Source organism: Thermobia domestica, chromosome 16 (assembly GCF_964235325.1).
Source record: "Thermobia domestica chromosome 16, izTheDome1.hap1.1, whole genome shotgun sequence".
NCBI classification, from domain to species: domain Eukaryota; kingdom Metazoa; phylum Arthropoda; class Insecta; order Zygentoma; family Lepismatidae; genus Thermobia; species Thermobia domestica.
In genome coordinates this window covers 952,787-966,743 of record NC_137469.1, presented here as the reverse complement: position 1 = coordinate 966,743, position 13,957 = coordinate 952,787, and the positions used below count along the sequence as shown (strand labels likewise).

At 36.0% G+C, this 13,957-nt stretch overlaps 1 protein-coding gene across 4 annotated transcripts in view; it reads left to right on the top strand.

The window, feature by feature from the left end:
- Positions 1-13,957, top strand: part of spg (dedicator of cytokinesis spg) — a 499,880-nt gene that overhangs the window by 368,232 nt on the left and 117,691 nt on the right. For all 4 annotated transcript variants that reach the window (XM_081742033.1, XM_081742031.1, XM_081742032.1 and 1 more), the window contains exons 11-12: positions 7,973-8,273; positions 12,250-12,382. In XM_081742033.1, the coding sequence (XP_081598159.1) occupies positions 7,973-8,273; positions 12,250-12,382 (434 nt within the window). The remainder of the gene's footprint in view (positions 1-7,972; positions 8,274-12,249; positions 12,383-13,957) is intronic.

The following is a 13,957-nucleotide window of genomic DNA, read 5'->3' as shown; positions in this document are numbered from 1 at the left end:
AAAAGCTCGGAGGGTTGCTCAGCTAGTCCATAAGTATATATGTATCTTATAATGTTAATTTTATTTTTCCAAGGGAGGTGGACAACATTCATTTTTAGGAATGAGTTGGCTAATCCCTGTTACTTAAGAAATTTTTTTAAAAAATCGAGCATTTTTCGTAGTTAGAAGAGTTTAGGGATACCGCCAGGGTCGGATCAGGACAGACTTCTGGTGGGGGGGCGTTGGGTTATAATACTGCTACTTACAGCTACTTTTAAGAGCTCCGAACTCCGAGATGGATTTTTTTCTATATAAGGAATAAGAAAGTTTCTTCTGGGGGGGGGGGGACGATTGCCTCCCTGGACCCCGCGTTCTGAGCATTTTCGTCCAAGAAGTAGATACAAAAACACATCCCACGTAAACAAACAAACAAACACACATATATTGTCAAAACAACACCGACAACGTTTGGGAGGTGATTCCTGACACCAAGATAGGACAAAAGGTATAGACCAATCTGGGTGCACAAATGCTTCTTTCGGAGTTATAGGCTGCCGAAAACATGAAAAAATAATAATAATAATAATAATAATAATAATAATAATAATAAATTTTAAAGGTCGATAGCTCCGGGTCGGGTCAAGACCACTTAGAAATAATATGTGAGCCTTCCAAAAATCCATGTTTCAGAATCCTAAGGTACTCACGCGATAATTTTTGGAGGGAGTTTGGCTACGGACACATAATTTGAAGTATTCAACAACTACCTCTATGGAAATTGTTACCGAAGAACCTCAGGAGTCTGAAATAGATATTTGGATAGGACACATAATAGTTCCTAAGTGCAGTCTTGACCCTACTACGGTAATTCCCATAGTTTAGGAGCTATTTACATTTAAAGTTCATTTTTTCATGTTTCCGGAAGATTATAACTCAGAAGAGAAGCATTTGTGCACCCAGGATGGTCTATACTGTTTATGTTATCTTGGTGTCAGGAATCACCTCCCAAACGTTGTCGGTGTTGTTTTGAAATACCCTATATATATATATATATATATATATATATATATATATATATATATATATATATATATATATATATATATATATATATATATATATATATAGGTGTTGGACAAAAAAAAATCTAAAACGTTTGCAAAAGTGTGAAAATCATATCTAGTATGGTGTGGGGCCTCCTTTTGCGTCCAAAACAGCTTGGATCCGACATGGAATGGACGTATACAGCTCCTGAATCGTGGTGTGTGGAATCTTGTACCATTGTTCCTTCAAAACAGGCTCCAGTTCCTTAAGGGATGCTGGTGGAGGGTAATGAGACCGAACTCGCCTTTCTAACTCAGACCTCAATGGCTCAATATGCCATCTCCATCAGGGAACAATATTTGGGCCATGGGTAGAACCTGGTCTCCCCAAATGGCCTCATACGCCTTAGCATTCATCATTCCATGCAGGGCTATGATGGAACCTGCAGAAAACCACGGTATCACTGCCCATACTGTATCTGAACCACCCCCATGCTTTACAGTTGGTAGCAGACAGTCTGTATCATAGGCTTGCGACGGTGTTCTCCATACGTAAACACGACCGGTTGTTGGAAACAAGCTGAAGGTCGATTCGTCGGACCACATTACGTGTTTCCACTGCTCATGAGTCCACGCCTTGTAGTCCTTGCACCACTAGATACGCCTCTTCGTATTTACTGCTGTGACCAGGGATTTGGTGATGGTGCCCCTGCAATGAATTTTCATTTTATGAAGTTCTCGTCGCACTGTTTTCGATGAAGCCGGGTTCTGTAGGTCGGAATTAAGTTCAGACATAATTTTCGGTGCAATGGTCTTCTTTTTAGTTGCTACAATCCGTTTCAAAGCCCTCCGGTCTCTATCTGACAGGATTGTCTTTCGACCACTGTTGTGCTTTGCAGACGTCGTTTGCCTATGAATTGTGTATGCTCTCGTGACATTGGACACGTGCCTTTCGATGTTCGCCACTGTTGCCACTGAAGCTCCAACCAGACGGGCACCAACGATCATTCCTCTTTGGAAGTCTCTCAAGTCGCCCATTTTACCGCCCATTTCACTTTTACACTACGATACTCACAGGTGAACTGGTTACTGCTGACGGAAGAGGAAGGTCCACATCACACATTGAAAACAAAAAACGATCGGCAACCACAACACGAGTTGTACAGTCCAGGGCCAAACTTACGTGTCCTGTAAAATTAGAATAAGACCACTGGAAAGAGCCTGCATTGATCCACTTCTGTAATGAAGTTTTTGAAGCAACCTACATAAGAATTTTCGCATAGTATAGGCTCTACATTTCAGATCGTTTTCGAAAAAAGCACCCAATATTGTTTTTAATCATTACGATTTTTTAACGGTTATCAATTTAAAATTGACTCCTGCAAAAATTAGTTAATTAAATTACACATTTTTTAACGGATTAATATAATCGTTAAATTTTAAACGGATTAATAACAAATTTGAATAATAGATAGCACCCCTACTGGTAGAAGTACGTCGATCACAATATCTTTACGAGCTGAGGTAATTCACTTTTTTTTTTTTTAAATTTTGATTGCATCACTGTAGGAGCATCCGATACGTGGATGTAGCCCTCATGATCAGTGGTCGAAATGAGACGGTATGCGGTGGTATGCCATACCGCCTCTGGCTTTTCATGACTTTTCAGTGATCAAGACATACCATCACTGGAAAGTGGATGCTAATATACATTTAATAAATCTATTTTTATACAGTAATTGAGGAATAACTAGGAGCCGCGGTGGCTCAGTGGTAGAGCGTTTACCTCTGGTGCTTGGGGTCACTGGTTTGATCCCAGCCCCCGCCAAGTGAACTTTGTGGTGGACAAACACCGTGTGCGTAATTTTCTCGGGGTTCTCCCGTTTCCTCCCATTTTCTTCATTCCACCATTTCATTCATTACTCATCATCCTCGTCTCCTTTAGCCTAACCGGCATAACCGCGGGACGTAAAACTCAAAGATTTCATTTCATTTCAATTTTTGTAGAATATCTTTACACGTCAAGGATTTTATTTCTTATATAGAAATAATTTCTAAGTTGCCAACACCAACATTGTTGTTATATTTTCCTATATATTATGTTATTGTTATATTTTCCTATTATTCCTATTATTACACTAGTTAACAAATTTAAACTTTTTGTTTGTTACATGAGAAAAATCACCTAATCTTAAAGGAACTTTTTGCGCTGAATTCGAATATGTACTCGGTTTCTCTCCATCACGTACAGTTTTCCCGTAACAGAGGGATTTTCGGGAAATTCCCTCAAAAATTTCCCTTTTTCAGATATTTTATTCCCCTAGCTCCTGTCCCCTTACATATAGTAACATAGAAATCATACCTAAGTATACCTTGATTTATATTTAATAAACCCTAAAAGTTTCGTAAAAATCGCTAGAGAAATAAATATATTTGTATGTATACTGTGTGCACTGTTTATTGCATCTGATAGTAATGCTTTCAGATCTCCTGAGTTGGGGTAAAAACAATTTGCTTTATTACTACAAACACAGACATAAAAATGAATTTTTACAATAGTCAACAACACACTTGTATTGCTCTCTGTAAATTATTAGATGCAGAAACGAACATATCAGTGTACAGGAAAAGGCATGTTCAATTTTCAAGCTATTTCTCAATGCAAGATAATGTGTGCGTATGTACGGATATAAATGGGTTGATGGCGGAGCTAGGAATTCCTTACGTTCCAGAAGAATGGAGGTTATTTATCGACGCGTCAAAGGTCAGCCTTAAAGCTGTCCTTTTACATAATGGAAATAAAAAAAACCTTCTATACCACTTGCGCACTCAGTGAAGATTAAGGAATCCTATGACACCATGTCAACTTTGCTAAATCTTATAAATTACAAGGACCATTGTTGGCAAATATGTTGTGATCTCAAGGTAGTTTGTATTTTATTAGGACTGCAGTGCGGTTACACGAAGTACCAATGTTTTTTATGTTTATAGGATAGCCGAGCTGATGACAAACATTATGAAGTGAAGGAATGGGAACCTAGAGTGAATTACGTACCTGGAGAATGCAACGTCAAATACGCTCCTTTGGTAGATCCTAATAAGATATTACTACCGCCACTTCATATCAAGTTAGGACTTATGAAAAACTTTGTCAAAGCCATGGACACATCTGGTGAAGGTTTCAAGTATTTGCGAGATAAGTTCCCTAACCTGAGTGATGCTAAGCTTTCAGCGGGAGTGTTTATTGGTCCCCAAATTAGGAAATTAATGCTTGATGATAGCTTTGACAGCAAGTTAAACAGTGCTGAGCTAGCTGCCTGGACAGCATTTAAATGTGTTGTGCGCAACTTTCTGGGCAATAACAAAGCTGAGAGTTACACAGAAATCGTACAGGACATGATACAGAAATGCAAAGAGTTGGGTTGTAGGATGTCTTTAAAAATCCACTTTTTGCACTCCCACCTCAGCTTCTTTCCTGCTAACTTAGGTGCTCTCAGCGACGAACAGTGGGAAAGATTCCACCAAGATATAATGGCAATGGAGAAAAGGTACCAGGGACGATGGGATCCTTCAATGATGGGGGACTATTGTTGGGGTCTTGTTAGAGAATGCAACATTTCTTACAAAAGAAGGAAGTAGTGTACGTTTTTGTAACCCAATGGAAGTTTCATATATTGTGATAGTTTTGATTGTCTTTTCATGACCTTTTGATACATTTGTATTATTGTTTATTGTAAATTGTCACACTTGTAAATTATATTGTATTATATTTTATATATGTGTCTGTGGTAATAAAGCAAAACGTTTTACCTCAACTTAAGAGATCTGAAAGCATTACTATAAGGTGCAATAAACAGTACACACAGTATACATACAAACATATTTATTTCTCTAGAAAGAATAAAGCGATTATTACGAAACTTGGAGGGTTTGTTAAATATGAATCAAAGTATACTTAGGTATAATTTCTATGTTAGTATATGCAAGGGGACAAGATCTTGGGGTGTAAAATAAACGAAAAGGGAAATTTTTGAGGGATTTTCCCGAAAATCCCTCTGTTACGGGAAAATCGTACGTGATGGAGAAAAACCGAGTGCATATTCGAATTCAGCGCAAAACGTTCCTTTAAGAACAGGTATTTCCTTTTATGTAACAAAACCTTTGTTAACTAGTGTTATATTTTTGTTGGTGGATCTGGTTTCTCTATATCCGCAAGTGCGAAGGGAACTTTGGGTACATTCAAATCTCGAAATTTGAACATGGGCAGATTTAGAGGCTGTCTCCTGTGGAGTGGGGTGGACCTTCTGGGAGTCTGGCATACTTCTCAGTCGAGGAGAGTGTCCGGGAGTTTTCCCGCGAGAAATTGTTTGAAAATTGTTAATATAAAAACTTGGTTTTTGAACATTTTCGTGTATAATTCTGTATAATACAAAATAAGAAGAAATTTATTTTCCTGTAAAGTTGAGGGGGACAAATCTTTCCATGCTTCTACCCCCGTAACTACGGAGAAGCTCACTCGTGCTTTTGAGTCATTATGTAAATAGAAATGCAATCATTTAGGTAAGGGCGCCGATTTCTCTGTAAATTTCGGGGAGGGGGGGGGAATTAAGATGCAGAAGGTATATATATGAGGATTTTAAGACAAATTGCATTCAAACTATGCCAAATATTGTATATTCATAAATACAATAGGGGGGCAACATCAGCTTTGCGGAGGCCCCCTGGTCCCCCCAGGATCGGCGCCCTTGCTTTTAGGCAACTTACCTTCACCTCAAATGTATTTCAACATTTAGAAAGGTGGTATGTCTAGTCAAAATCGTAATAAAACATACCGCCTTTGCTTTTTTCCCCCCTTTCGAACACTATTGGTGGTGCATTGATTTCTGATCCTTTTTACATTATCCAATTGCAATTCTTGGGCAGCGCTAATTCTTATATAGGCCTATTTTGTGTTATTACTAAATGGTGGTTTGTTGAGACGTTGCCTCAGGCGTAGAAGCATTCAATTGGGATGTTTTATTTTGGTTTTAGATCTATGCATCCTTGTGGCATAAATGATGTTTGCCAGATGCTTTGAAAGTAACGGGACCATCACCTACATCGGAAGCGATGCATACAACTTTCAAACACACAACACTTCGTGAGTTCTTCATTAACACCTACGTTTGTGTCTTCTGTTTACGCTTCTATCGGTGTACAAAGTTTCTTCATTTCAGTGTGCAACAACATGAAAGGCTTGTGTGGTTTCTTTCTTTCTTTTACTTTCAGTAGAATACGGTGTATGAGATAATGCTGTATGTACAGTCCGTTTCAATAGTTAATGTCCTCAGATAAAAGTTCCTCTTTTTGAGTTCACACTTCAGAAATGGATTTGATTTAAACTATCGCTGAGCAGAACAATACTTTATTTCTTCTAAAAATTGAAGCGCTTGGAGGATAAAGGTGTTATGTTACATTTTTTTTCGAAATGTTGCATTCTGGCTGTTCATGCACGTGTTATATATACTACTCATGCTACCTAACACATTAGTTGGTGAGTCCTCGTCCTAGTGCTAGAGACCTGCACGGGCCGAATTTTTCGGCCCGAGCCCAATCCAGCCCGAATGTGCCTAGGCTCGGCCCAGCCCGGGCCCGAAAAGTTTTGAAGATTTTCGGCCCGAGCCCGGCCCGGCCCGATAAGTTTTTTAAAATTCTTGACCCAAGCCCGGCCCGGGCCCGATACATTTTAAAAGTTTCATTTTGTAACATTTTGCATGGGCACACTTCTTCAACGATTGCCTTTATTCTAATTTCGTTTAACGAAAGTCAATAATTATTGCAATAAATCGGCCCTAGCCCGGCCCGTTCAGGTCTCTACCTAGTGCAGATATTTAGAAACGATGAAGATGGTATGTTAACGGACAAAGTTATGAAAGTCAATTTTCCCACCACTTTTATCCTTCAAGCGCTTCAATTGATAATTGTGTTTGTAACAGTTTTGCCAACTATCTACTTTGGCTTCATCGAATACTCTCTGGCATAATCGGATGAGGCCAATGTAGATAGTTGGCAAAACTGTTACAAACACAATTATCAATTTTTAGAAGAAATAAAGAATTGTTCTGCTCAGCGAGTAGTGTAATTAAATTTAAATCGAGAAGAAACAAAACAGGCACATATCGATAATAACAAATCAAAACAATGCATGTGATATTACTTCATAATTAACTTGGTAAAATTTTAAATCATAATTTAACCTCTTCACAGATATGGCATCAAATGGTGCCACATATTTATCGGGAAAATAATTCGAATTTTTTTTCCATGAAGAAGAGTGCGAACTGAAGGTAAGTAGAAACAAGTGCTTCAGAATCGGAGTATTTTCCCAATAAATATGTGGGATCATTTGATGCCATATCCGTGAAGAGGCTAAAGAAAGTTGTAGTGCCACAGTGTACACTATGTGAAGAAGTTTGGTTTATGAAAGTGTACAGAACGTGAAAATTAAAACTTGATTTTTCTTTCTTTTTGTTTTCTTTTCTTTCTCTCTTTTTTTTGCATTTCCCCTTACCCTACGTTCCTCACTCAAAAACCTCAGTGAAATGAATTAATATTTGGAAACAGAAAATATTCAATTCTTTAGATTTCTTGAATGGAAAGTTATTTAGTTTTATTTCCACGGAGAGATTAGTGTTTTACATCCTGAGCATTATACTAACCCGCTAATCTCGACAGCACTTCGGGTAATCTATGAAGCAAGGATGATATTAGAATTTTTCAGAATCTGTGCAGAAAATTTCTTGAATTATTCTACCATCTTTTTGGGTGCTCTAATGAAGATGATAAGATTAGAGAAAGTTGCAGATTAGAAGCAACCAAATAATGACAGAATACAATATAGTTGAATTCATACTATGTACTTCTTGCTGAAAAGCCTAATATTAAATTAATGTATATTTATTTTGTTGTAGGATCTGGGAAATGCTGATCTGAATCGTGATATCTATTTGGTGGCGCACGTGATGCGAATGGGTCGAATGTTGTATTCGGAATCGTCCAAGAAGTCTTCGTCGCAAGTGTTCAAACGACCGCATGGCTGTGCAGTGCTGAATATTAACGAAGTGCTTCTAAACAAAGACTCAAACGCTGAGGAGAAAGAATTTACCTTTAAAGTATACCAAAGTGAAGAAAAAGACTTCCACCAGTTGCATGAATTTCTTATTAAAAAGCAAACCAACAAATATAATCCTCTTTCCAATCAACCAAATTATGGTAAGCCATCTATTTAACCATTGTGTTGTGTACAAGGAGGGCCAACGCTTCAACAAGCTTTACGGAAAGGTCCTTACTCAGTATAAGTCAAACGTTATTTTGTATTATGTTCAGGCAGCACTAATTTTGGAGTTAGAGCACGGAGTCTTTTTTTCATCATCAAAATTATTATTTGTTGTATCTCAAAACTAACACCGATGCCTACATATACGTGTCCAACATTTCCGTAAAAGTATGTTTGATAAATAAGGCCAAATTTTATTATTGGTTCAGTAAAACTTTTTTACTCAAAAGGGCAAATAAAAAGTAGCATTTATTTATACAAACTGTGTATTTAACTTCTGTATTAGTCGTATCACACTTGCTACCGTCACATCGTGTTAAATTATAAATATTTCTGTAAATTTATACTTTCGCAGAGGAAAAGAGAATTTATTTAACTGAGAACCGTTATAATATTCCTAGTTATAGCTAAAGTAGTAATACGTCCTTTATAGACAAAGACAGCTTATAGTATCTTCCTAGAATTAACGGATATTGTAGGGCATTTTCAGAAGAATATTTCAGTAATATACTGTACAAGCGTGATATATCGTTATAAAATTCAAGATAACTATTATGTAAAACTCAACATAAGTTTCTGTAGAGTAAAAACGTATGTTAATATTAGTTGTAACCAGTGGCGTATTTACGATTTTATTTCGGGGGGGGGGGGTTGCTAACTTTATTTCTGAAATTGTAACGCCACTGGTTGTAATAAATACCTTGGGATGTGGAATGTATTCCTATATATAGAATAGAATGTCCGGGGGCAAAAGTCCTTTTTGGGATTTTAGGGTACTTTTTGTTGGAGTTGTGCAACACTGCTTGTGCTGCAGAAAGATTAAATGGCGGCGGTGTACTGTCCATGTTAGTAAAGGTGTGCGGTGAAATTTGTTAATACAATGAGATAAATTACATTTTGTCTTACTTTGAAGTAATATTTTGTTTTATGGAAAATAGTACTACAGTCCGTGGGAGAAGTCACGACTTATTTTATTGCTGTTTAATATAAAAACACTTGTTGAAAACAATATACACTATCTTCCCTTTCCCCGGTGTCAGTTATTACGTTAGCATTTCATTGTAATTAAAACAATTGCGAATGGGGCAAAAGTCCGATTTTTTGCGGGGCAAGAATCCGAACGCGGACTTTTGCCCCAGCTCCCAAATTTGTAAATAATTTTATTTTTAAATTTAAATTCCAGTTTCTCACAGTAGACCTATTTAAATTCTTTTGCTACGTAGGCTTTCTTTAGCTTAACTAAAGCTATGTAGGCCTGCATGGAGTTTGATCTTCGAATTTGGGCAAGCCACGCTCAACACTGATTAGTGCACCGATGGCACCGTCAGTGTTGAATCCATCTGTTGAGGTGTGAAAAGTGCTCTTGGAGTCATTTGGTTCATCGGTGCTGAGAGAGATTTGTCCTTTGCTATTAGAAACACTACAAAAAGAGCTACGTACTGTTCGAGAAGAAAAAGAGAAGAAGGGTTCTAAGAAGTCAGCCTCACGGAAGAAATTGTTTGCATCCGCTGAAAGTTCAACTTTAAAAGTAGTGGAATATGTATGTCCATTGTGTAAAGGCAAATATGTCGATCCACCGGATGAGAACTGGATAATGTGTAATTAGTGCAAAGAATGGTGGCATCATGATTGTACAGCTTATGGAGGAGGCCAGTTCGTATGTGACAACTGCCTAGACCCAAGCCTGGTTTTGTAATTATTTCACTTCATAAGTTTATGTGGTTTTCTTAATAAGTGGAATAATTTCTTCTTTTACTCTAACTTTGTTGATGAAAAGAAAAGTTTTATGCGTTGTGTGTCTATTGACCTTTTCTTAAGTAATACGAACAAAAACTTCATGCTTCGTATGTTTATTGAGTTTTTCTCAAGTGAGATAAACTTATATTTTTGCTTAGTCTAACTTTTTTGTTAATATGAAGAATCACTTCATGCTTCGCATGCTCTTTGTTTATCTTAAGATTCTTGTAGAAAACAAAATAATTCAATAAAAAATGCCTGTATGTCGATTTCCTACTTCGTGTATTTCAGCGGACTTTTGTCCCATTACGATAGGACTTTTGCCCCCTTGACTGGGGCAAAAGTCCGAATTTGTTCATCCTGTTTCAAATTGGTGTATCTTATTAATAAATTAGTAGGCTTTCTAGCACCTTCAAAATATAGAGGAATGTTCACTTGTACTTCTATGAGAAATTCGTTATTTTACCATTATATATTTCGGCTCCAGCGCAACTCAAACAGTAAACTGCGGATTTTTGCCCCCGCTTACTCTACATTTTTATAACTTGTCGATAGTTATTAAACAATCTACTAGATCCTACATATACAGTTATACTAAGCTAACAGAATTACTAACTGGTTCATATTAACTTTGCTGTTTTAAATAACATGAACAAGAAAAGCAAATCACTGAATAAAGCAACTTTTATTTTACAATAATAATTGTCTGACACTTTCGCCATTGGCTTCATCAGATACTGTAAAAAACTAGAGAGAGTTGCATCTAAATATAACAGGATCCCGGAAAATGGTTCTGAACGTTTTTCTCGTTCAAGCTAATAGAATTACTTACAGAGCGTAAGAAACATTTATTTATCACTTACTAACCTTCATATTCACAATGACAGCCAAACGATTAAATGCTTCTAAATATTTCGGATAACTATATTGCTGTCTTTCGTCAGTAGATCAAAATTTATTCAGTCATGTGGGAGCCTTATTTTCTTGCTTCAGCATCACATGGAATTCCTGACCAGGCAAATATTAACAATGTTACATTCTGAAGACTTTGATTCTTCAATGTCGTGGACGCAATCACTTACAAAGTAAGAACAAAATGCCGGATCGTTATCCGAAATATTTAGAAGCAGTTAATCTTTGGCTGTCATTAGCAGTGAAGGAACTTTGAAGTTAATTTAAACATAATATAGTTTTGCTAAATCGGAAACTCTGTTAATTAATAAATAAATGAAGAACACACTTACTTATTTGTGTTCTATAAGATATTATATAAGTGATTATATTTTTATCAATAAATAAAGATTCATCTTGGATTACATTTTAGTTAATTCACTAATATATATACAGACTGAAAATAATAATAATAATAATAATAATAATAATAATAATAATAATAATAATAATAATAATAATAATAATAATAATAATTATTATTATTATTATTATTATTATTATTATTATTATTATTATTATTATTATTATTATTATACCAATTAGCAATATTTTCCATGTCGTGTTGTAAATTGAGACAGTTATGAATGGTCTTTATCCAACCGTATATTTTGAGGTCATCCGCAAAAAGTTGTCACTTAATAATATATAATCAGGGAGATCGTTAATGAATAAAAAAGGAACAATAACGGACCTAGATTGGAGCCTTGTGGAACATATGCAATATGCTCTGTTCACTTATATTCTTTGTAGATAACAGTTAGTTTACGGTTATTTAAATATTATGAAAAGAACTTGATCAAGGGAGAAAAAAAATATTTTTACGTAGCTTATGTAATAACACTTTGTGATTGATTCTTGTCAAACGCCTTTTCAAAATCTATAAATATGAATTAGTTTGAAAGAAATGCAATAATCAGTATCAGAGATAGGTCGTAATGTGTTGTATTTATTTATATTTGCAATATCAAGTTTATGAAGTATAATTATAATGTTTTCGTTGTATTTTGTTAGTTACATTCGTTACTGATGCGTAAATGTTAATGCTCATTTTATTCAAATATAAATTTACAAATATTCATCACACCTCTTTAGGATCGTAATTTCCTTTGGCAGCTTCGTTGATTTTTACTTTTACCGAAGGTAGTGTTTATAGCTAACAAGTGTTTTAATTTTGTTTCTCCGTTTATTTGGTGGATTAATGCTTGTCCCGTATCTTTATAGGAATAGTTGTATCGCTAAGAATGCTCCATGGGGAGCTACCACAAGTTAGGGAAGAAAATCCTCTGCTCTTTAAGAATATTTCTCTAACAAAGAAACTCGGGTTTTCAGATGTAATTATGCCTGGAGATGTAAGGTCAGTATCAACTTTTCTCGTTTACTTAGTATAGTAAAAAAAAATGCTTAAAAATCCTCTTAAATGGTTTTTTAGTTGACTTTTTACCTTTGTATATGAGATATGTTCAAAAAATATCGAACCTTTGGTTGACAACAATACATTTATTGATTTGGAAATCCGAAATACTAATTCCCTTCAAAGTAGTCTCCTTGGTAATGCATACATTTCTCCCAGCGCTCTCAACATTGTTGGAAACATTTCTGGAACGTAAGTTTTCGGAACGGTAAGCAACCGTGTCGTCATTCCGCATGATGTCTTCTCTTGACTCAAATTCGGTCCCTTTTAGTGGCACTTGCAGTTTGGGAAATAACCAAAAGTCACACAGAGACATGTCGGGTCTGACAACACACAAGGGTGTTGTGTTTGGCGATAAAAGCCTGAATTAAATTTCGTGGACACTCTCCTCTCGTTCAAAATTGAATGTACCGATTCGATTGAATGGTTTCCGCTTGAGTATAGCCACGTTTTTGGCAAAATCCAGTCCCTTTTAGTGGCATTTTTAGTTTGGGAAATAACCAAAAGTCGCGTGGAGCCATGTTAGGTTAGTAGAGAGCCTGACAACACACAAGAGTGTTGCGTTTGGAGACGAAAGCCTGAATCAAATTTCGCGGATACTCTCCTCATGCCCAGATTCTCGTTTAAAATTGAATGTACCGATCAGATTGAATGGTTTCCGCTTGGGTATCGCCGAGCTTTTGGCAAAATTTGATACAATATCGCTAGTCAAATTTTTCAGTTATTTTACAAAAAAAAAAAAAAAAAAAAAAACTTAAATCCGACGACCGCTCAGTACATGCCGACTGCCAGCGACTGACGCTTTCTGCGGGCGAAAAAAATTGACGACTGCTCATGAGTGTCCCCTCTACATCTACACTGAAGAAAATCTCCCGCGCTTGATTGGTTTACGCGGGAGAAAATAAGGTTCCATACTTTTTGAACATACCTCGTATATAAAAGCTAATTATCCCAGATTATAACTAAGAAATTATTCTATTGTATTATGAAATACCGTAAACAAATGAGCCGCATTATTGATAATTTGTCTTAATATTTATTAATTCATTGTATATAGTTTTTTTTCAGTCCGAATGAAAATTATTTTGCTCTTATTTATATTTTTTTCTTTGTTTGTATTGAGAGATTAGATTATAGTTATTAGTGGTGTGGGCAAGTGTATTATTGAAATTGATACTAGCCCAGGATTTAGATAAGTCAACCACTTAACATGAAACTTGGTTGTTCTTAGGCAATGAATATAGTTAAATATATCGTTATTTTAAAAAGAAGAAGAAGAAGAAGAAGAAGATTAAATGGTGACAAAAGTTAATGCAGCGTCTTTGTAATTGTGTGCGTTAGATTATGCAGTAAGTTAGATAGTTGATGAAAGCCTATGTGGTTAATAATAAGAGCGTGTAATTATAAACTAGAGGTTTAAATGGAACTAGAAAGAAGTTAGCCTGTGTGGATAATAGTGATTAGTGACTGTGTACTGTAAACTAGAGATTTAAATAAGACTAGAAAAATGTTAGCCTA